General features: G+C 54.4%; 1 protein-coding gene across 1 annotated transcript in view; it reads left to right on the forward strand.

The window, feature by feature from the left end:
• PLXNA4 (plexin A4) overlaps positions 1-20,495 on the forward strand; it is a 346,359-nt gene that overhangs the window by 288,669 nt on the left and 37,195 nt on the right. Inside the window, exons 14-20 of the mRNA XM_023753514.1 lie at positions 4,553-4,689; positions 5,899-6,063; positions 8,968-9,061; positions 9,540-9,779; positions 10,397-10,543; positions 11,210-11,444; positions 14,640-14,782. Coding sequence (XP_023609282.1) covers positions 4,553-4,689; positions 5,899-6,063; positions 8,968-9,061; positions 9,540-9,779; positions 10,397-10,543; positions 11,210-11,444; positions 14,640-14,782 — 1,161 coding nt within the window. The remainder of the gene's footprint in view (positions 1-4,552; positions 4,690-5,898; positions 6,064-8,967; positions 9,062-9,539; positions 9,780-10,396; positions 10,544-11,209; positions 11,445-14,639; positions 14,783-20,495) is intronic.

Here is a 20,495-nt window from a genome sequence, read left to right on the forward strand (position 1 = left end):
AAATTTAATAATGCTAATAATTTAGTGACCCTTTTATGGGTGAATCAATTCTCAACACAGCCCCTCCCGGGGAGTCCCACAGTCTGTGGACGAGCTGAGATGGAGGACTTGTGTGTACATATGAACGGGAGGGGGCCGCCTCAGAGGACTGGGCCCTGCTCTGTGCTCCCCCCGCTCTGCTCGAAAAAACAGCTGCCCTGTGAACAGCCACTGTCACTAAACACACATGGAAGCTCAGGGAGAAGTACATGCATGTGATGATCTAGTGATCTAGTGGGGGTGCAGTTTCACCCGTTTGTTTCAGGTTTGAACCCCGCCTTCTGAAAGGATTTGAGGGAATTTCAAGTTAAAACCAACACACTTTGAGACAAGTGATAAATATACATATGTTCATATAGAAAGTATACACATATGTTGCATATTATATATATATTTATGATATATGGAAATATGTGCTATTCCATCAGAGTTGAGATAATGAGAGGGAGAGAGAGATTGAGACAGGGAGGCAGAGACAACCTCAGCAGGTATTGGGGGGTATGGCCCGGCACCCCAGTATTGGGCGTGAGGTCTGGCTCTGAAGTGAGCTGGCAGCGTGGTGCAGGGAGGCCGCTGCTGCACGGCCACAGCAAGCACTGGACCGGCTCGGCTGCCCCGCACAGTTCTCGCCCCGAGGTCCCCTGGAGTGACGAGGTTCACGGTGCCAGGACCAGCACTACCTCACTAAGCAGCTGCGTCCTTTGGGCCTTGGCTGCCTCTGCCCTGTCTCCAGCCAGGCCTCCACCTCTGTGACCACTCAAAGGCCCCTGCCTCTGAATGTCCTGCCACCGCCTCCCATGGCCCACCCAGGCCATCAGCTCCACAGAGGGGGCGTCACCCCCACTTGCCCATTTCTGCCTGAGGCCTGTCACCCAGGCCCACAATGCCAACTGACTCGGCTTCCTCTCCTTCTGCTCCATCACCCTACAACATTCCTCTCCTTGAAAGTCTTCCCCAGGGAACATGTAGCGCAGGGCAGTTCTTCAGAGACGCCCCTCAATAGAAAAGCAACGCAAATGTTCAAGTCCCAGGGACCCACTGGGCCAATGCGTTTACCTGCTGGCAGCAACTCTCCTCCCTCCTGACCGGCCTTCCTGCCCACCTCTCCTCCCCCCATCAAATAGCACATATTTCCATATATCATTTATATATATATATATATATATATATATATATATATATATATATAATGCAACATATGTGTATACTTTCTATATGAACATATGTATATTTATCACTTGTCTCAAAGTGTGTTGGTTTTAACTTGAAATTCCCTCAAATCCTGTCCTGGAGTCTCACTTCCCCATTCCATGTACCACCACAAGGGCCTCCTTAAATCCTTGCTCTGTCTGAACCCCTTCTACTCCACCCACCATGACCGAGTACCATTTTCAGTACATCAGCCCCGCCTCATGAAGCGCGCAGGTGCCCACTGCCTCTCGCTGTCTCCCGTGTTCCTTGGTCGGGCCGCCCGGCCAGACAACACTAACTGCTCCAGGCTTCGTGTGGCTGGACCCCCTTGCCTGCTCCGTCTCCTCCCCTGCATGGCTCTAAGCCACAGCCTCCCATTCCTCCTGCTCATGATCCAGTCCTCATCCCTCTCCTGGGCGGGTGCCCTGCTCCCTGGGACCTGGCGTCCACCTGCACTGGCCTCAGTGTTGCCCGCTGGGGCCCTGCCCCTCTTGCCCAGACAGTCTTTGCAGATGAAGCCCAGGCTTTCGATTTCTTTGCCAGCTACCGGGGTGCTTTAAGCAAAAGGCTCTGGAGCCCCCAAGTTAAATAACACCCTGCAGCTGGGCAAAGAGCTGCCCAGGAGACTCGCTGCAGCTGGGCTGAGGACCCCTGGCCTAGGCGTAGTGTTTATTGAGTATCCACCACGTGCCTGCTCATATCTGCTTCTGGGCTCAGTTCTCATAACATCTCTGCGATGGATACTCCAGAGCCCCTTCTGCTCCCAGGGAGGGTCAGTCTTGCCTGCTTGATGGCTCCTACCTGGAACAGGACGCGGCTGGATGGCGGACATTAAGACGAGGCTCCGTGGAAAGAGCCCGTGGAAAGTCAGCATCTGCACAAGGCAGAACAGTTTTCTGTGTGGCTCCTGAGTAGTGGGAGGCTGTCCCTGGGATAAGGGATGACAAGGAAATGCCCCAGAAGGTGGGAGCAGAGGGAGGGAGAGAGGAGGGGTGATGGGGGGAGGAGAGGTGGGCAGGAAGGCCGGTCAGGAGGGAGGAGAGTTGCTGCCAGCAGGTAAACGCATTGGCCCAGTGGGTCCCTGGGACTTGAACATTTGTGTCGCTTTTCTATTGAGGGGCGTTCTGAAGAACTGCCCTGCGCTACATGTTCCCTGGGGAAGTCTTTCAAGGAGGAGGAATGGTGTAGGGACCTGTCTCCTCCCCAGACCCCACCTTGTATTTAAGAGCCCAATAGTTGGGGCCTCCCCACAGAGCTTCTGGGGTTCAGAGAGAGAACGAGGGGCAGAGGGCCCATGAATCTCACCAGGAAGTTAGGAAGGGACAGAATGGCCCTCATGCTCTCTGGCACCACAGGGCATCTTGTAGGTGGAATAGCCTGGGCCCCACAGGAAGCCCATAGCTCCTCTGGAGACTGGATTCCGCCAGGAGGCCCCTTCCCAGGACCAAGGCGGGGGTCAGGTTCGGGTCTCCCTCAGTTTCCCTCCACAAATCAGGCCAGACTTGGTGACACATGTGGCCATGTCACAGGTTCGGTCTCTAGAGATCTCCCTGGAAAGAGTACTTTTCCCTTCCCCTGACCTTCCGCTTGGGAGCCCAGTGAAGAGGTGGCAAGTAAGGTAGGACTGATTCCCATGCAAGCCTACCTACCGGTGAAATGTCTATGGAGCCTATCTTGAATGAGTAAGAGCTTCTCACAACTTTAAAACACAAGGCATCTGCATCTGCATTTCTATGCTTTCCTCTCCCTGCTCCCCCCTTCCTGCAAAAGCCAGCAGGGTTACTCACTTCTACCCTTCCAAGCCCACCCCCCCCAAGGCTGCCAGGGAGCCTGTTCTCCCTTCATCCCATCTATCCCAACTTCCCTGGTTTTGATTATATCTCTAAGCATCCACCAACCCTCCTTGCCTTGCAGCCGCTGGGTGAGTACGCATGTGCTATACACACACACACACACACACACACACACACACACACACACAGTCACAGTCAGTGGGACCTCCTGTTACAGACAATGGGGACAAAGAAACCATTTGTGAGAGGTGACACGGAGTTATGGAACCAGAAAACATCAGGCACCTTTGAGATAACCACTGTCTGACCCAGCTCCCTGACACTGTGATCAGAGAGGGTAAGTGACTTGCTCTGAGCCAAACAGCATGATCTGGGCAGAACGGAGAAAGGAAAACTCTTTCCACATGTCGCTGCCCCCCTGCCCAGCCCTCCGGCTGAGCCAGTGGCAGAGGCAAAATAAAGCGTCCCTGGGCTTGGTGGGTGCCGTGGGGATGCCAGGCCCAGACCTGCGGGGACTGGTGAGCAGAGCGCTGGTCGGACATGGAGTGCAGCGGTCAGCCTGCGCCCCTGCGTGTGTGGCCTGAGCTTTGACTTGGGCATCACGTTCCAGGCCCGGAGCTGTAGGCTTCTCTTCTCTGGTTATGGATCCAGGCCTGTCTGTGGGGAGGCCGCCTGCCAGCTCCTCCGAGGGAGCGAGGGAGCGGAGTGGGTTCAAGTTTTGGTGCAGAATTCTTTGAGAGGGCAGGGAGTGGGGGCCCAGGGAGAAGGAAATCTTCATTTAAATGCAGATACAGGCTTCTCACCTGGGACTGAAGAAAGTTTTTCCATTAAAATGCTAATGAAAGAACACACTGCAACTCCACATCCTCAGCCACCACCAGCCCCCTTGCCAATTGGACTCCATCACTGACCAGTCTTTGCCCACCCCCTCCCCACCCCTCCCCACACACCTCCTTTCCCTGGGGCCCTCAGATCCCATTGCTCTGGCCCTGGGCGCTTTGGGCTGAGTCTGAGAGGTCTGTGGAAGGGGCAGATCACCTTCTGAAAGCAAATGAGCTTGGAGACCGGAGCGGGGGTGGAGAACTGGAGCTCTGGAATCATCAGACAGGTCTCAGTTGTGCCACCTTTCAGCTGTGGGACCTTGGAAACGGTCCCTAACATCTCTGAATCTCTTCTGTGAGATGGGTAGTAATACACATCTTGTAGGATTGACTGAGTGATCAAATTATTTATATGTATTTAATATATTTAATTATTTATAGATATGAAACTATAAAGCCTGCCACTTAAAAAAATCAGTACATAGCAGCTATTATTAATAGTATTACTATTATTAATATTGAGATGCAAACTCCAGGGGCCAGATGTTGCTTGTCCACACAAGCCTAAAAAAACTGTGCAGGCTCTCTGGGAGGCCACCCTGTACGGATTCCAGAAGGTGGCCCGGGGCGTGGGAGCTGCCTCAGGCCTGCGCAGAGCCTCCGCAGCCCGTCCCAGTTGTGTCTCAGGCCAGATCCTCTCCTACACAGACGCTGACTCTCTCAGACCTGAAGCCCAGCCAGGGGCCCAGGTCCGGAGGCACCCAGGTGACCATCACCGGCACCAACCTGAACGCGGGCAGCAATGTGGTGGTGCTGTTCGGGAAGCAGCCCTGCCTCTTCCACAGGTAAGCACAGGGCAGACTTTGGGGTGCGCAGCCGGGCAGCAGGCTTCCTCAGGCTAAACTCTGGAATGGCCACCACCTCCCTGGAAAGTGGCGCTCCCTTCGGGACAGGGCTTTCTGGGCACACCTGGCTGTGGGTGTTTGGCTCAGTCTGGAGATCTGCCAGCCACCCTACCCCTGGATAGGCCCTTGTGCTGTTGCCCACCACCTCACCTTGGTGCCCCATACCGCTCCCTGGCAGAACCCTGGGGTTCCCAGGACACGATTTGGAATCTAGAGTCCCTTCCCTGGGGCTAGCTTCTCACGGGCTGCTGCAGAGCCTGTGGGGACTGCTGAGAGCTGGCAGGGGCAGCTACCCCAGCTCGCTCCACTGTGTCTCCAAAGGCAGCCGGCTCTCTCTCCCCTGTCCCACCATCCAGTCCCAGAAGGGCCTGCCTTTCATGAGCCAGGAGCCTGGGGGACAGGGAGGTGGGAGGTGTGTCTAGTGAAGGACTCTATGAGATGTGGCAGCGGGCCGGCTCCCCGCTGGAGAGAGGTTCTGCAGAGAGAGGTTTTCCCAGGACAGAGCTATGCTCAGGGCCCTGACAGACCCGGCCAGGCCTGGCCAGGCCTTGATGAGCGATGTTAACGAAAAGCGCATTGTGACACTTGTTGGCCTGGTGAAGCCAGTTCACTGAGGGCTGTTGCAGCAGGTGTCAAGCTATCGCAACAGAGGAGAGAGATGGGGCTCAGCTCCCCACACAGCAGAGACGGCTGGGCATTTACACCCAATGGCAGGGGGAGGGTCAGCAGGCAGAAAATTACTAAGAGGAAAGATTAAAGGTAGGGTGATCCTTACTAAACCAACATAACAGGATTCTTGCTGAAGGCTGGCTGGGGTGATCAGATATCAGGGGTGAAGGATGAGAAATTTGATCAGATAGATAGCAAGGATTGGGGGATTCTTGCTAAACTGACTTAGCAGGATTCTCACCAAGAGTGGGGCTAGGCAGGCAGGCTAGAAGGCAAGGCCCAAGGACGAGGCCTAGGCAGAAAGAGGGCTCAGGAGAGCCTGTCTTTGTCAGTCGTTCCCAGAGGTTTATGTCTGAGACAGGGCTCACCATTGCCTCTGAGGAGCCTGACAAATGGGTCTGGAGGTGAGAGGGCCCTGACCCGGGACCACCTTCCTTCCTGGACCCCAGGAGCCCAGCTCCATGTTTTCCCTCCCTCCAGACGCTCTTCATCCTACATCGTCTGCAACACCACATCCTCAGAGGAGGTGCTGGCGATGGAAGTGACGGTGCAGGTGGACAGGGCCAAGATCCACCAGGACCTGGTCTTCCACTACATGGAGGACCCCACCATCGTGCGGATTGAGCCAGAGTGGAGCATCGTCAGGTAGGTGCTGCTCAACCTCGCTTTCCTTCCTCGACTCTCAAACGCCAAAGAGAGTTCTGAGGACCGAGTCCTGCTTTGAGGACTGATGAACTGGAATTGGCTCCCTCCTTCCCCTGAGGGCACCTCTATGCAGGACCTGGTGGCCAGGCTCTGACCAGCAAGAGCCCACGGCTTCTCATTTGAGGATGGGTGGTGCACCTGGAGGCCATGTTCCCATCTCACAGTGACTGTCTCAGGGAGGAGTCAGTCCTACTCCTTAAACCTCGCTTCTGGCAAATATGGACAGTGATTCAAATCCTGCCGAAGAGCGCGGGAGGAGGAGTAAGGTCCGACCCAGCTTCTTCTTGGCCTGCTCTGGAAGGGAAGCACACCCGACCTCCAGGGTTTGGTGAGGAGATCCATCCTCTGCTTCTGCGGCTTCCTGTGTCTCAGCACCCATGACCTCTAGTTGCCCGCTGGCTTTGTCCTTCCCTCTGCTGCACACTCCCCCAGGGCAGGGACCTGGTCTTGATCCCCTCGCTTTCCCCGTGCTCCGCAGCAGTACACAGAACACGTTTCTTAGACGAGGGAGCCAGGCATGATGCTGCTACAGAAAGACCCTCCAATGCAGTCTATTGCTCAGCCAGTCACAAGCTGACTTGGATCGGTTGCATCATTTCCCAGGGTCTCCACCTGGGACTTTGGAAACCCCAGGACCTGGGTCCCTTCAGTCCTGGCTTGGTGGCGCCTGGAGTGGGGGTTAGCACCACAGGAAGGAACCTCAGGCAGGCAGCATGAGTCTGCTTTGCCAGGCACTGCAAGAGGGCATCCCGACCCCAAGGCCCCTGGTGATAGTGGGGAAATGGCTATACCAGGGGCCACGTGGGGAATGGAACAGGGCTTGGGTCAGAAGGAGTGAGCTCAGCCCAGCTCCACTGCTTACCGCCAAGTGACCCTAGGAGTCACTTAGCCTCCTTCTGAGGGCGGCTGAGAGGATTAAGGGGTGCAGATGCACAGCATGCTGCCTGGCTCAGCTCCCTCTTCCTCCCTGGCCCTCGGTCCTCGGTCCTCCCACTGTCTGCCGGGGGTCAGGGGGGAGTGGAAGGCATGAAGATGTGGTCTCCATAAGCTGAGGCAGGAGCCAGAGACCAGTTCAGTCCAGAGAACAATCCTTGAAACCAGGAGTTAGCAAACTCCAGCATGGAAGCCAAATCTGGCTGTCCATCTGCTTTTGAAATAAAGTTTTATTGGAACACAGCCATGCTCATTTGTATATGTTTTGTCTATAGCTGCTTTCTCACCACAACAACAGAGCTGAGAAACTGTGGCAGACCACACGCCTGGGAAGCCGGCAGTATTTAGTCTCTGGCCCTTTATGGAAAGAGTTTGCCACCCCCAGCCTTACTCCCAAGGAAAGGCAGCATTTCTGATATGAGACTTGACTGTCCTCATCAAGTCTCTAAGGACAAAACCTAATGAGTTTTAGCCATGATCTTAAAGCCCATGAAACCTATAAGGCACGGAGAGGGGACATAGCCTGTAAAAAGCGACTCCAGGGTTTGCCCCCGGGGCCTGGTGAATTGGGAAGTGGGCATAGCCCCCTGTGCCTAAGACAAACTCTGCAACTCCCCGAGGAATTCTCAGCCTGGTTTAATTCAGTGCTTCCTCCTGTCACTGTCACAGAAACAGGTGCCATCCTTCCTGTTGTCATCAACGGGGGTGGAGCACGTTCCAGCGGCTCCAGGGTTTGGCTGCAGCTAAAGCCCACACTGGGGTGGGCTCTGCAGACTTCCTGCCTCTGCATTGCTTCCATCCTGGGCTACTGAGAAGCAGTGATGGGGGACATTGGATGAATGTGTTTTGAATTGATTGAGAAGATCAGGAGATGGCTGGATATCAGAAGCTCAAACACTGCCCTGGGTTTCATGGGAATCTTCCTGCACACGTGTGTGTGTGTGCATGTGTGTGTGTATGTGTATGCAGGTGTGTGTGTGAGTGAGTGTTGGGGAGGCAGGTGGAGGCGAGAGAAAGGGAGGAAGAAACTGGGAGAGTAAAGGAGGGCAGGAGGCTAGAAGGTAGAAATGAATGGTGTCCAGGATTCTGTACCCACCACGCTTATAACTACTCAACCATTGTAGGTAGTAGGATTCTTCTTGAAGATACTCCCTTGGTTGTGGGAAAGCTGATTCCTTCCTTTCCTGTGAGTTGTCCCCAAAGAAGATAGCCCCTCTCTCCCATGTCAGCTTCTTAGCCACCCAAAAGGAGGACACTGGCACCCAGGCTGCCTTTGAAAAGCCCCACAAAGTGAACCTCCTGGCCACCCATCCTCTTCCGCCAGCGGACACCCGGGTGTGGGAGACTGAGTCCAGAGCATGTCACCTTTGCATTCTGAGAGGGGGCTCCTGCCTTCCCCAGGTCTAAGCCGGCTGCAGCCTCTGCAGTGGAAATTGGTGGTGTGGTTGCCCTGGGAAGGAGGCTGTGCTCAGACTCTGGAGGGTCTGGTGGGGACAGTCTGGTCCACTAGGCCAAGGGCACTGTGAAAAATGTTCTGAGACTGGTGAAAGCTGGAGGAGGAGACCGCAGGGGCTGCAGACGAGCAGCTGGCTGGAGGCCGGAGGCCTCGGGGAGCCAAGAGGTCCGAGCGACAGACCCGGCCTCCACAGGGTGTCCGCGCTCAGAATGAGCTCAGCGCAGGATGGCCATGGACATCTGGTCATCACTGTCTTTGCCTTGGCTGCTGAGAGCTCCTCCTCGTTATTATGCAGTCAGCTCGTCAGCCTTGTCCCCATGAACGTTGTCATGCCGACTGGCTACCGTTGTCTTTAATGTCGAAGCGCAGCCAGAGTGGTCATATCATAGTCGTGTCTGAGTGCCATTGCTGCTCCTGTCCCTGTGCTCACACCCTCCTTCTCTCTTCCCGGGCAGTGGGAACACACCCATCACCGTGTGGGGGACTCACCTGAACCTCATCCAGAACCCCCAGATCCGTGCCAAGCACGGAGGGAAGGAGCACATCAATGTGAGTCTGGGGTTGGCAGGGGTCACGGGGGCTGTCCCCCCAGCATGTCACCTCCCTACAGGGTGTGGGGCTCCCCGAGGACTCAGAGACCCACCCCGAACACTGATGACCCATGTTGTGTGATGCCCCTGAGCAGGATGAGGGCATTTTCACACCTTGGGGTACAGGCAGGGAGGGCCAATGGCTTCTAGGGTGTATGGAGCTTTATATGCATTTTCCTCCAGCCTTCTGACCCCCAGTTCTGCTCCTTAGCTTAGAGATGCCCTAGTCACTGCCATACTCGCCACGGGCAATGTGGAGCGAGGTGCCAGCTGCAGAACATATTTCCTGAGCACCTAGGCTGTGTGTTCCTGGCTGCAAAGGATTCTGACTCAGGCATAACTGTCCGCATGGCAGCATCGCAGGTGGCCCGGTGGGTGTGGGCGGCCACGTGCGCATGCAGATGCGCGGCTGAGTCTCCCTGCCTGCTCCTCCGCAGCTCTGTGAGGTTCTGAACGCCACCGAGATGACCTGCCAGGCTCCAGCCCTCGCTCTGGGGCCCGACCACCAGTCTGACCTGACCGAGCGGCCCGAGGAGTTCGGCTTCATCCTGGACAACGTTCAGTCCCTGCTCATCCTCAACAAGACCAATTTCACCTACTATCCCAATCCCGTGTTCGAGGCCTTTGGTCCCTCGGGAATCCTGGAGCTCAAGCCTGGCACCCCCATCATCCTGAAGGTAGACTGAGGCTGGGGGCTGGGGGGTGGGAAGAAAGGTGGCTGCTGCCCAGGAGAGAGGCCAGAAGCCTCAGGCTCCTGCCAAATTTCGTGATTGGAGTCCCTCGCTCAGACTGTGTTATAGCTCAGAGTATGCGAACACTCACTCTGAGTTTGTGCTGAGCGGCTCACCCCCCTTACAGGCCATGGAGACCTGGTCAGGGCAGCCAGACCCACACTGGCCATCGGACTCCCGAGCTTTGTCAGACGCTGGGAGGTCAAAGGTTCAGACTGATTCCTCCTGTGCAGCCTTTTGAGAATCACAACATAGGGTTTCTTTGGAGCGTGGATAGCGACTTTTCATTTTAACTGCTATGGCAATTTGAATCCACCGGGAGTGACTGACGATGGCTCTGGGTTGAGGAGGATTCTGAGGCTGCATTTGGGATAAGCTGAAAAGAGCGCCTTGATTATTGCTGTCCCACTGAGAAAGGGGGGATGGTAGTGTACGGGCCACGGTTTCTGTGGACTTACTCCACCAGCTCACCGGCAGGTTGGAAACTCCGGCGGGAGGACAGGCAGCCAGCAGTGGCCGTGGCCCTGACTCTGGGGTGGGAACTGGGTTTCCTGTCCATCCAGGGCAAGAACCTGATCCCCCCCGTAGCTGGGGGCAACGTGAAGCTGAACTACACTGTGCTGGTCGGGGAGAAGCCGTGTGCCGTGACGGTGTCCGATGTGCAGCTGCTCTGCGAGTCGCCCAACCTCATTGGCAGGCACAAAGTGATGGTGAGGCTGCGGGCCCTGTCTGTCCTGGGTAGACGGGGCATAGGGACCAGGGTGTGAGCAGCCCAGCTCCGCCCTGGGACGTCAGGCATCCCGGGAGGGGATCCTGGCCGGTTTCAACTTTCCTCCAACCTCCCCACACCCTATTCCCGCCCTGTCTTTCTTCGGACTTCTTTTTCCTGTACTGTCATTCCTTCCATACTGGCTGGTGCCACGATGAGAGCAATGCAAGTCACTTTAAATGATGCACTAAATCGCTCGTTATGAGCAGGAGACTCTTCCAGAAAAGGACCCTTGTTGGCCTGGGGAGGTCCCGGATATCACATCTGTGCCACAGTCACCCGTCTTTACAATGGGATGAGTGACATCATTGATGTCATCATGTCACACCATTTAGATCCCAGTTATGTGCCGTTTCCTTTGAAGATACCCGTGTTGTCTCCTGGATAAGAGGATGAATTTTCCCGCTGTAGGGGTGCCATGCTGCTATGCAGACCCCCTCACCCAGCCCCAAATGCCCTCTCGGCTATTTTTACAACCAAAGATGCTGCTGCTCCCCGGAGCCATTTCCCTCATGCCACCCTGGTCACCAGTGCACTGGTGACTCAGGGCTGGGCCCTAGGATGCTCTGTCCCCCGCCCAGCTCCATCTCGTCCACTATGCCCCCAGGCCCGCGTCGGCGGCATGGAGTACTCCCCGGGGATGGTGTACATCGCCCCAGACAGCCCGCTCAGCTTGCCCGCCATCGTCAGCATCGCCGTGGCGGGTGGCCTCCTCATCATCTTCATCGTGGCCGTGCTCATCGCCTACAAACGCAAGTCCCGCGAAAGCGACCTCACACTGAAGCGGCTGCAGATGCAAATGGACAACCTGGAGTCCCGCGTGGCCCTGGAGTGCAAAGAAGGTACTGAGTGGCCAGGTGGCTGCGGCTCCACGCTGGAGGCTGGGTGGGCATGTGCATGCATGTGTGTGAGTGTGTACATGGGTGGCTCACACATAAGCGGTGGGCTGGGCAGCAGTGGGCAGTGCTGGGGACTGGGCGTCCGCCTGCAGAACTTAAATTCTGATCGATGAGCCTGTGCCCGGACCGATCCCATATCCTAGCCAGTCCCCCCAGGGCAAGGCCAGCTAAGCTAAAGCCACCTGCCCCTCTTCCTCAAGATGTCCCCTGCCTTTTCCCCCAAGTCAAACTGGGATCATTTCAAATCCCACTGGAGAAGTTTCCAGCCCAGAATCCTGGCCCGTAGGTTTTGTGCTCCCCGCTCAGGGGGCCTTGATGGAACACATTCCAGCAATCTCCAGCTGTCTTCCTGAAGGAGGGTCAGGCAGCGGGGCTGATCTGAGACTTAGAAGGAAGAGTGTTTCACAGCTTGTATTTTAAAAAGTTACCAACGCGCCATGAACTGAATCCAGCTGCACTAAATCTCAGAAGGAAATTAAGGAGTCAGACTCTTGTCACCCCTAGGATGTCATCCTGTGAGTCACCCGGGAGGGGGGAGTGACTCCTTGCTGTAGGTTTATACACGGAGTAAATGCGGCCTCTGCCTGGGGCTCTCTGATGGGAGGAGGGTCCACTCCATCCCCTCTCTACATCCTTTTGCTGTCAACGCACATCCGCCTTGTGGGACTGTTAATTACTGCCTTTTATTATATTTACGCTGCTTAATTTTTTTCTCCGCAATGTACTCTTCCCTCTAATTAGGAGTAGTGATTAGAATCTCTTTTATGTGTGGCAGGCGTGAGGCTTTGAGTGTTGGAGGCACTTGGTGACTTGAAGAGAAGCTGCAGACTGATAAAAAGCCAGCTCCCTCCCTCTCCTCCTCACCAGATGAGCACCCCAACTGGGAGGGGCTACGAGGGCAGGGTGAAGCCAGGTTCCTCTCTGAGAATGTTCCAGAGGAGGAGGAATTAGCATCAGACAGGGAGGTCAGCTGAGCATCAGCGGGGGTGCCAGGAGAGCCCTAGCCTCTGCTCAGGGGAGAGCCATCCCATGTGGGCAGGGAGAGAGGACTAGAGCAGCATGGAGGGTTCTCCTGAAGTACTTTCCAGGGGTGCCCAGGGCTGATTCTGGAATGTTTGCAGGGCAGGTTGGGTCCAGGAAGGTGACTTCCTGAAGACTTGACAATGAGCTAGGACATCACCTGCACACACACTTCTGACAGTGAGCCAGCACAGCACCTACACACACACTCAGAAGAGGCTTGGCCTGGGCCCGTCACAGGCCTTACCTTCTGATATAACACACACACACACACACACACACACACACACACACACACTGACATACGCACTCAGGTGACCACTCATGCACTCTTACCCATACACTCAAGCACACACACTCACTCATGCTCATGTGTGCATTTGCATGTACTCCCACAAGTGCACATGCATTTCTTCACTCAGGACATACATGAGTGTTCATCGGGACTTGGTGACAATACTTGCCAAAAAGGCTCACTGACTCCCCTTCACAGCCACATGTGCAAACACATTGCTGTCAGTTTTGCTTGGATGCATTAGGGTTGCTCTGCTTCAGAGTCACTTCGCTGGACAAGGACCCTCTGTGTCCGTGTGACCAGAGCAGAGGTGCAGGAAGAGAGCAGCACAGGAGCCTCTCCATGGTCCCAGTGGCATCCCCGTTGTCTGTCAGACAGGAAGCATTGGTGTCCTCACGCCCCAAACCTCAAGCTCCACAGGCCTGCAGTCAGCTCGGCAGGAGGCGGTGGGTTCCAGGGCCTGGGGCAGCGGGTTGTGTTCCCGGGGTCACCAGAGCCCACTGGACACAGGGCTTGCTTTTCCAGGGCAGGGCTTGTGAATCTCTTCCAAGTCCATCGAGTAGTTTCGCCTATTCTTGTGTTTGTATAAACAGAAAGAAATATTGTTTAGTTAACATCCACTGGCCGTTCTTCTTTGTTAGCATGTGTTAATCCATTCTGGAGTGTGCACACACGTGTGCATGCATAATTACATGTGTATTTGTGTGTGCATGTATGTGTGTGCATGCATGTGCCGAGAAGAAAGGCAAAGCAGGGAAGGGCTGGGTACATTACCTCTGACTTCCTCAGGTGGCAGAGGGCGGCCCAGGAGATGGGCTCTGACCAGGACAGGGTGCGGTCACAGCTTTGAGGCTGTGTAACAAGCTCAGCCTGTGTGCTGGCCTTGCCCTGGGCTAGAGGGCTCTTGCAGCTCCGTGACTATCTGGAGACCTGAGTTGCCTCCACAGACAGCAGTGCCCACACAGCTCATACTTCACCAATGAGTAGCATCAACTTGTGGAAGGAAGGACAGAGACCCACTCTGAGCATTTATATGGAAGGAATATCTTAGGATGGCAGAGCCCCATCCGGCCTCATTTGGTGGTTTGATGGCTCCAGTGACCTGCATGGCCCAGAACTGGGACTCAGAAGAAATTGTCCTTAACTCTTAAGAGGACTATCAAACACAGAATCAGAAATAGAAACTCCTCCTCGCCTCTCCCCAACCCACCATGCTTCTACGGCCCTGGCCCCATGCACATTTTTTTAATCATCACATGAGGATCTTTTTCCATTGATTTTTAGGGAGAGTGAAAGAGAGAGGGAAAGACAGAGAGAAATATCGATGTGAAAGAAAGACATCGATTGGTTGCCTCCTGCACAAGCCCCAACCAAGGCCCGGGCCAGGGAGGAGCCTGCAACTGAGGTACATGCCCTTGACCAGAATCGAACCCGAGACCCTTTGGTCCACAGGCCAACACTCTATCCACTGAGCCAAACTGGCTAGGGCCCCATGCACATTTTGCAAACCAAAGCCCTCTTCTTCAGATGGGGAGGTGCTCCTGGCCCAGCAGCAGCATAGATCTGTGGATGGCCTGCCCCTCATCCATGCTTTGGAAGGAATTTGGCCCAAGACAAGCTTCCTTGGGCTGCACATTTCTCCCATGCCTGTGTAGCTCACCTCAGCTACTTAAATGAAAATGTCCCCTTTTCTTATTCCTGCACATCTGAGGCCCATTGCGCATGTCCCCTGGGGCCTGAGTGAGGGTTCTGAGTGTCCTGAGTTGGGAGTAACTCTTGGGCCTGCCCCACCCAGAAATCTCACGGGCTTCTCCTTGTGGCAGCCTTTGCTGAGCTGCAGACAGACATCCATGAGTTGACCAGTGACCTGGATGGAGCCGGGATTCCCTTCCTGGACTATAGAACCTACACCATGCGGGTGCTGTTCCCGGGAATTGAAGACCATCCTGTCCTCCGGGACCTCGAGGTGAGAAGCTGTACCCATGCCCAAGACCTTCCCCATCATGGTGTCAGCACAGAGAAAGGTGTTGGCGACCTTCAAGCCTAGCTGCCTATCCAGAAGTGAGAAAGCTGAGGTCAGGGAGGGGGTGCAAGTTGCCCAGGACCCCCAGTTGTCGGCGCCCGCCGGTCCCTCTGGAGGCAGTAGGGTTGAGCCAGGAAACCGCAGAGCAGAGATGGGAGTAGGGCTTTGGGACTTAGGGGTCATGCATTCCTTTAGAATTGAATGCAAGTCCCTCTCCTCAGAAAAACTGTACATATTCACAGAAGTAAGAAATCTGGCAAACAAATGTTGGGAGTTCATGGACCCTTATTTAAGAAACTGCGATATGATATGATGATTTCACCACTTAGTTGCTGCTCAATAAATCTGTGTGGAAAGATAAGTGACGCACTGGGAAGGGAAGTGGAAAGTGAACGATAAAACCCTAACTCTCTTTTGTACCGGCAGGGAACCCATCGTTTGAACATTTTATCCCTCTTCCTGTCTAGCATAGGATCTGGCTTATACATATATTCATATTACCCTTTGTTCTGAAAGGTATTTAGAATAAATTATAAATATAAGTACTGGAGAAAAGTGAAAAATATAAATGAAACCAGGGAAAAATAACCATAAGGAATAATCACTACTAGTTGACTGCTGACGGGTCCAGTTTTAAATACTTTACCTGCATGCATTCGTTTAGCCACCCAAGAGCCCTCTGAGTAGGCATGCTCCTAATACAGGCGACAAAACTGAGGGCACGGGGCACTTTGGGAGGGAGCGGGCCGGGGTTTGAGTCCAGGCGGTGAGACGTCTGAGCCGGCCTCCGACAGCAAGCCCGCACACCTGCCTCCCGAGGTGCTCCATCAGTGTCATGCCTCACGGCTCTGGATACTTATTAGGATGGATGGGAGGTTGTGGCCGAAGCAGCAACAGAAAATAAGACTAGTTCCGAGATTTATATTGTCCATAAAATAAAACAGGCCCATCACTCGGGAGCTGAGCACTTTCCCAGGTACTGACCAGAGGGAATGTCTACAGGATTCTGCAAAGGGATGGAGAGGCTGGGCCCGTTATAAATCACACATGCCCTTTCATGGCCTTACTCCTCATCTGGATTCTTAACATTTCCCCTTAAGCCTAAATATTCTCGAGTTCCCTTGCCTTTCTCACGAGGGAGACTCTCTGATCCCAGCCTCAGCTCACAAAGGAGTGAGCAGCCAGCTTTACCAATGTCCCTGAGTGGGAGCCCACGAAATAGCTAATTGCTAGGCATGGGCTCCGAATCTAGCAGGTTACACAGCTTTGTTTTTTCATTGTAGTAAAATAACCATAACATAAAATTTCGACCATTTTTAGGTGTCCAGTGTGGCGCCACTAAGCACATTCACACTGCTGTGCAACCATCACCACCGTCAGCTCCAGAACCTTTGCATCTTCCCCAGGAAACCCTGTGCCCATTGGACAACCACTCCCCATTTCACTCCATGGTCGACCTCTGTCTATGAATGTCACTACTCTGGGCACCTCATACAAGTGGAATCAGACAGTAATTGTCCTTTAGTGACTGGTTTATTCACTTAGCAAAATGTTGTCAGGGTTCACCTGTGTTGTAGCGTGAGGCAAAATTTCTTTCCTTTTTAAGGTGGAATGATAGTCCATTGAATAGACCACATTTTGTTTATCCATTCTTCTGTCAATGGGCCCTCGGTCTGCTTCCACCTTTTGTTACAAATAATGCTGCTAGGAACACGGTGCACAGATATCTTTCTGAGACCCTGCTTTCAATCTTTGGGTATATATCCAGCATATATGACTTTTCCATTTCCACTAAACTCACGAATTAATTGCTTGCAGGCAGAAATTAACTTCCACTGTTCCACATTAGCCTGGGGTATGTGAGACCCAGCTCCCTACACTAGACCCAGAGATCTTGTGTGGATCGTCATTTTCTTATTTCTTCCCAACCCCTCTTTGCCACCAGCATAGTTTCTCCCTGTTTGGCTTCCTGAGAATAGGAACATTCCCAGGGAAGCCGCTGACTAATGTAAAGCAGTGTTTTCTAGCCTTTTTAGCCGCCGACATACCTGCCCTGCTGTTTGGGCATGAGTGGTGGATGCATGTGGACAAGAAGGTGTCTTTTGGCTTCAGGCTGTCCCTTTGGGACCATCTGGGTAAAATTTGGGCATTTGGGGAAGCGGCTGCCCAGGCACTGGTCACACACCAATCCTTTAGAAACAGAAAGCAAACAGTAACCATTTTCAACCTATCATTGCCTCCTAACTCTACCTTATTGGGTTACAATTAAAATTTACTATCCAGTTTTATACTCATAGACTTCAACTAAATTATCGAACCATCTGGTGAATAAAGAAAGCCTTGTTGCGGAGTGGCATTTGGGTAGGGGGCAGGGTGGCACGTTACAAAGGGGAATTGTCTGAATACTCCTCACCGAGACACTTCACTCCCATCTCCCCTGTCATAAAATGGGGACTCGGTGCCAGTGCTCTAGATAGCCGGGGAGCCAGGGAGAGGGATCAGGGGAGAGCAGCCAGGGAGGTAGGAGGGGCAGGTAATAAAATTTAAGTGCGCCCCGCGTGCGCCAGGCACTTTACATACATTATCTTACTTAATGTCCATAAAACATTATGACACGTGCGCTCATATTCTCATTTTATAGCTGAGGGAATAGAGCCCAGAGGGAATGGAGGTTTCCTGCACGTGAGCCAGTCAGTCTCTGTGAGTCCAAACTCCAGGCTGCTGACTGAGACACTGGCTCTCCATGGGTCCCAGGGCCCAGCCATGCCATCCAGAGGCGAGTACAGCCACAGTGGGAAGTCCAGGGCACGTCCTCATGCCGGAGGTGCCATCTGCTCAGCCCTGTGTGCCCTTCTTCCTCTCCAGGTGCCACAGTGCCGACCTGCCCTTGGCCCCCTGCCTTCCCTGGCCAGCCTGAGCCACTGGGAGGCCCTGCCTGGGAGGCCGCAGAGAGGACTCGGAGCTGGCGTCCAGTCATGAGCCAGCGTAGGGTAGACCTGGCCCCAGATGGGGAGGATGGAAGCGGCTTGGGAGACTGACAAACTTATAGCTGGAAACCCAGCATAACCTGCAGCCACTGGCCTTGGCACAACCGCACTAGCTTCTCTGAGAAGCCGTTAGCAGAAGCTGGTAGGGGCACACTCAGCCTTGCAAGATCATTAGAAGTGCATGCTGTTCCGGGTGCCAACACTGCTCGTGGCACATGGTGGGCACCCAGGAATGGCATTCCCCATTATTATTAAGACACGTTGTGGAGATGCTGTTCTGAGGGGTTTGATGGACAAAAGGAATAAAGCATGTGCAGAAGTGTCCTAGGGGACGGTCACAGAGCGGGGGGAGACCATGGGAGACAGATACCTGCCCCCTGTGCATATAGGCCCAGGCTGATGACAAGGTGAGACGGCCATGTCTCCCTGTCCTTCCCTTGTCAGTACCCATGAGTGGGGGGTGGGGGAGCCTGGCAGGAGGCCAGGTGAGGCCTTGGGGAATGAGGGGTTGGCGAGGATGAACTGCAGAGGGCCATGGCTCTGGCAAGTTCCCATCTCTCCTGAGAGCTTCCTTCCCACAGGGTCTTCCACATACTAGCACCGCAGCAAGGGCCATGACAATGGACTTGACGACACATGTGAGCTCCCAGCTGTCTGGCCTGTGGGAGCGGCGAATGCTGGCCGGCCTCCTGGGCCTCAAGGAGAGTGTTTCTCACAGGATCAGGGGTGGGCCCCCAGGGCTCCGCCACGGAAGGAAGCTTCTGGCTGACCAAAGGCAGGGCCTGGCTGTGACTAGTCTCCGCCTCCAGCCAGCACCTTGCCCTGAGCCCAGACCCAGGAGGCTCCCTCAATGAGCCGTGTGAATGTTCCAGCTCTGCTTCTGCCACCTTTTCGGTCCTTGGGCAGCCAGGGCTTTCTCTGCCTGTCTCTCTGCCCCAGTTTGAAACCTCTAGGGTAAAGCAGGATAAAACTGCTGCCACTCCGCCACTCAACTGTGTGTCAGGTGGACACTGCAGGCTTTCCACACCTCGGGTCTTTCCCTGCTCCCGGGAGGTGGCAGGACGTGGCGCCGATGCACATCCCGGTTCACAGCCTGGCTCTGACACTCCTCTCTGTCTGGGGATCTCAGGGAAGCCCCTTAGCCTCATGGGGCCCAGGGCAATACGGTCCTGCCCTCATAGGGTGTGGTGTGGGACCAATGGATCAGTATGCCATGCTCAGCATAGAGTGAGAGCCATAGACACATTAGCTGCGACACCTTCGCTTTGTTGTTGAAGAAACTGGCTCTACTCAGGGCCTGCAACAGAGCAGACCCCAGCTTGACCGACTCTGAAACTGTGCCACACTCACTGGCATATTACATACATGACGACCCTTCCCAAAGACCTGAGGCATCTGAGCCATGGGCGAGACATGGCCCTCAAGATGTGGCCTGGATGGTGCCTCCAGCTCCCACCTCCTGCACCCCAGCCCTCGAGAGATGCCTGCCCTGTGCTCTGGGGCGGCTTCCCCTCCAGGGCAGAGGCTGTGCTTTATGTTTAAGTAAACATCTTGTTCTAATGCAGTGGTTCTCAACCTTCTGGCCCTTTAAATACAGTTCCTCATGTTGTGACCCAACCATAAAATTATTTTCGTTGCTACTTCATAACTGTAATGTTGCTACTGTTATGAATCGTAATGTAAATATCTGATATGCAGGATGGACTTAGGCGACTCCTGTGAAAGGGTCGTTCAACCGCCAAAGGGGTCACGACCCACAGGTTGAGAACCGCTGTTCTAATGGGAGTATTTACACAGAGCTACGCACTCGTGGTCCGAACAGGGCTCTGTTCCCCTGAGTGAGCACAGCCGTCCAGCCACCATGTAGATCACAGCCAGAATGCCACCCCCCACCCCCAGAGTCCCTCTTGCCTCTTCCGTCACAGCCACCCCCAGAAAAAAAGCATTTTCTTGCCACCATGGATTAATTTTATTTATTTTTTAAAAATCTTTATCTAAATGGTATGATACAGTCTGCCCTCTTTGGGGTCTGACTTTTTTCATTCAGTGTCTGCAAGGTGCATCCCTATTCCTGGGAGTGGCAGTTCACTCCCCCGGCTGTGTGGGACTCCACCGGGTGAATGTACTGCAGCTCCTCGAGCTGTGCTATTGCTGCTGGGCATCTGGCTGTGCCCACCCTTGTGCGTCTCACAGCGGTGTCTTCCCTGGCTGGTTCAGCTGAGGGCTCATGTTTGCTGAGTGGATGGTACACCCTTCAACCTTTGCATGGTTCTCCCAATGAACAGAAGATGCAGACAGGAAGATAAATCCTTATCCCCGCCCCCCCCTTCCCCAGGATGGAGCAGGGTCTCGGGATGCTAGGTATTGATGCTAGAGTTAGGGAATGCCTGAGAGACTGTTGGGCTGAATCTTCCCATTCTTACAGGTGCATGAACTCCTCTCTGCCCCCCCAGAAGTAAAGGACTTGCCTAAGCTTGCCCAGGGGGGGTGTCAGAGCCCATGTGGAACCCGAAGTCCTGGTTGTGAGGCCACTGGCCTGCCAGTTGGACCCGCGGGTCTGGAGATGGGCCAGCATTAGGTCAGAAAAGGCTCAGGCCTGTGAACCATCAGCCAGGGTGCAACCCACAACAGCCCATGTCCCGGAGTTCCCACCAGGGCTGCGATGGTGG

Source organism: Myotis lucifugus, unplaced genomic scaffold, assembly GCF_000147115.1.
Source record: "Myotis lucifugus unplaced genomic scaffold, Myoluc2.0 scaffold_46, whole genome shotgun sequence".
NCBI lineage: Eukaryota > Metazoa > Chordata > Mammalia > Chiroptera > Vespertilionidae > Myotis > Myotis lucifugus.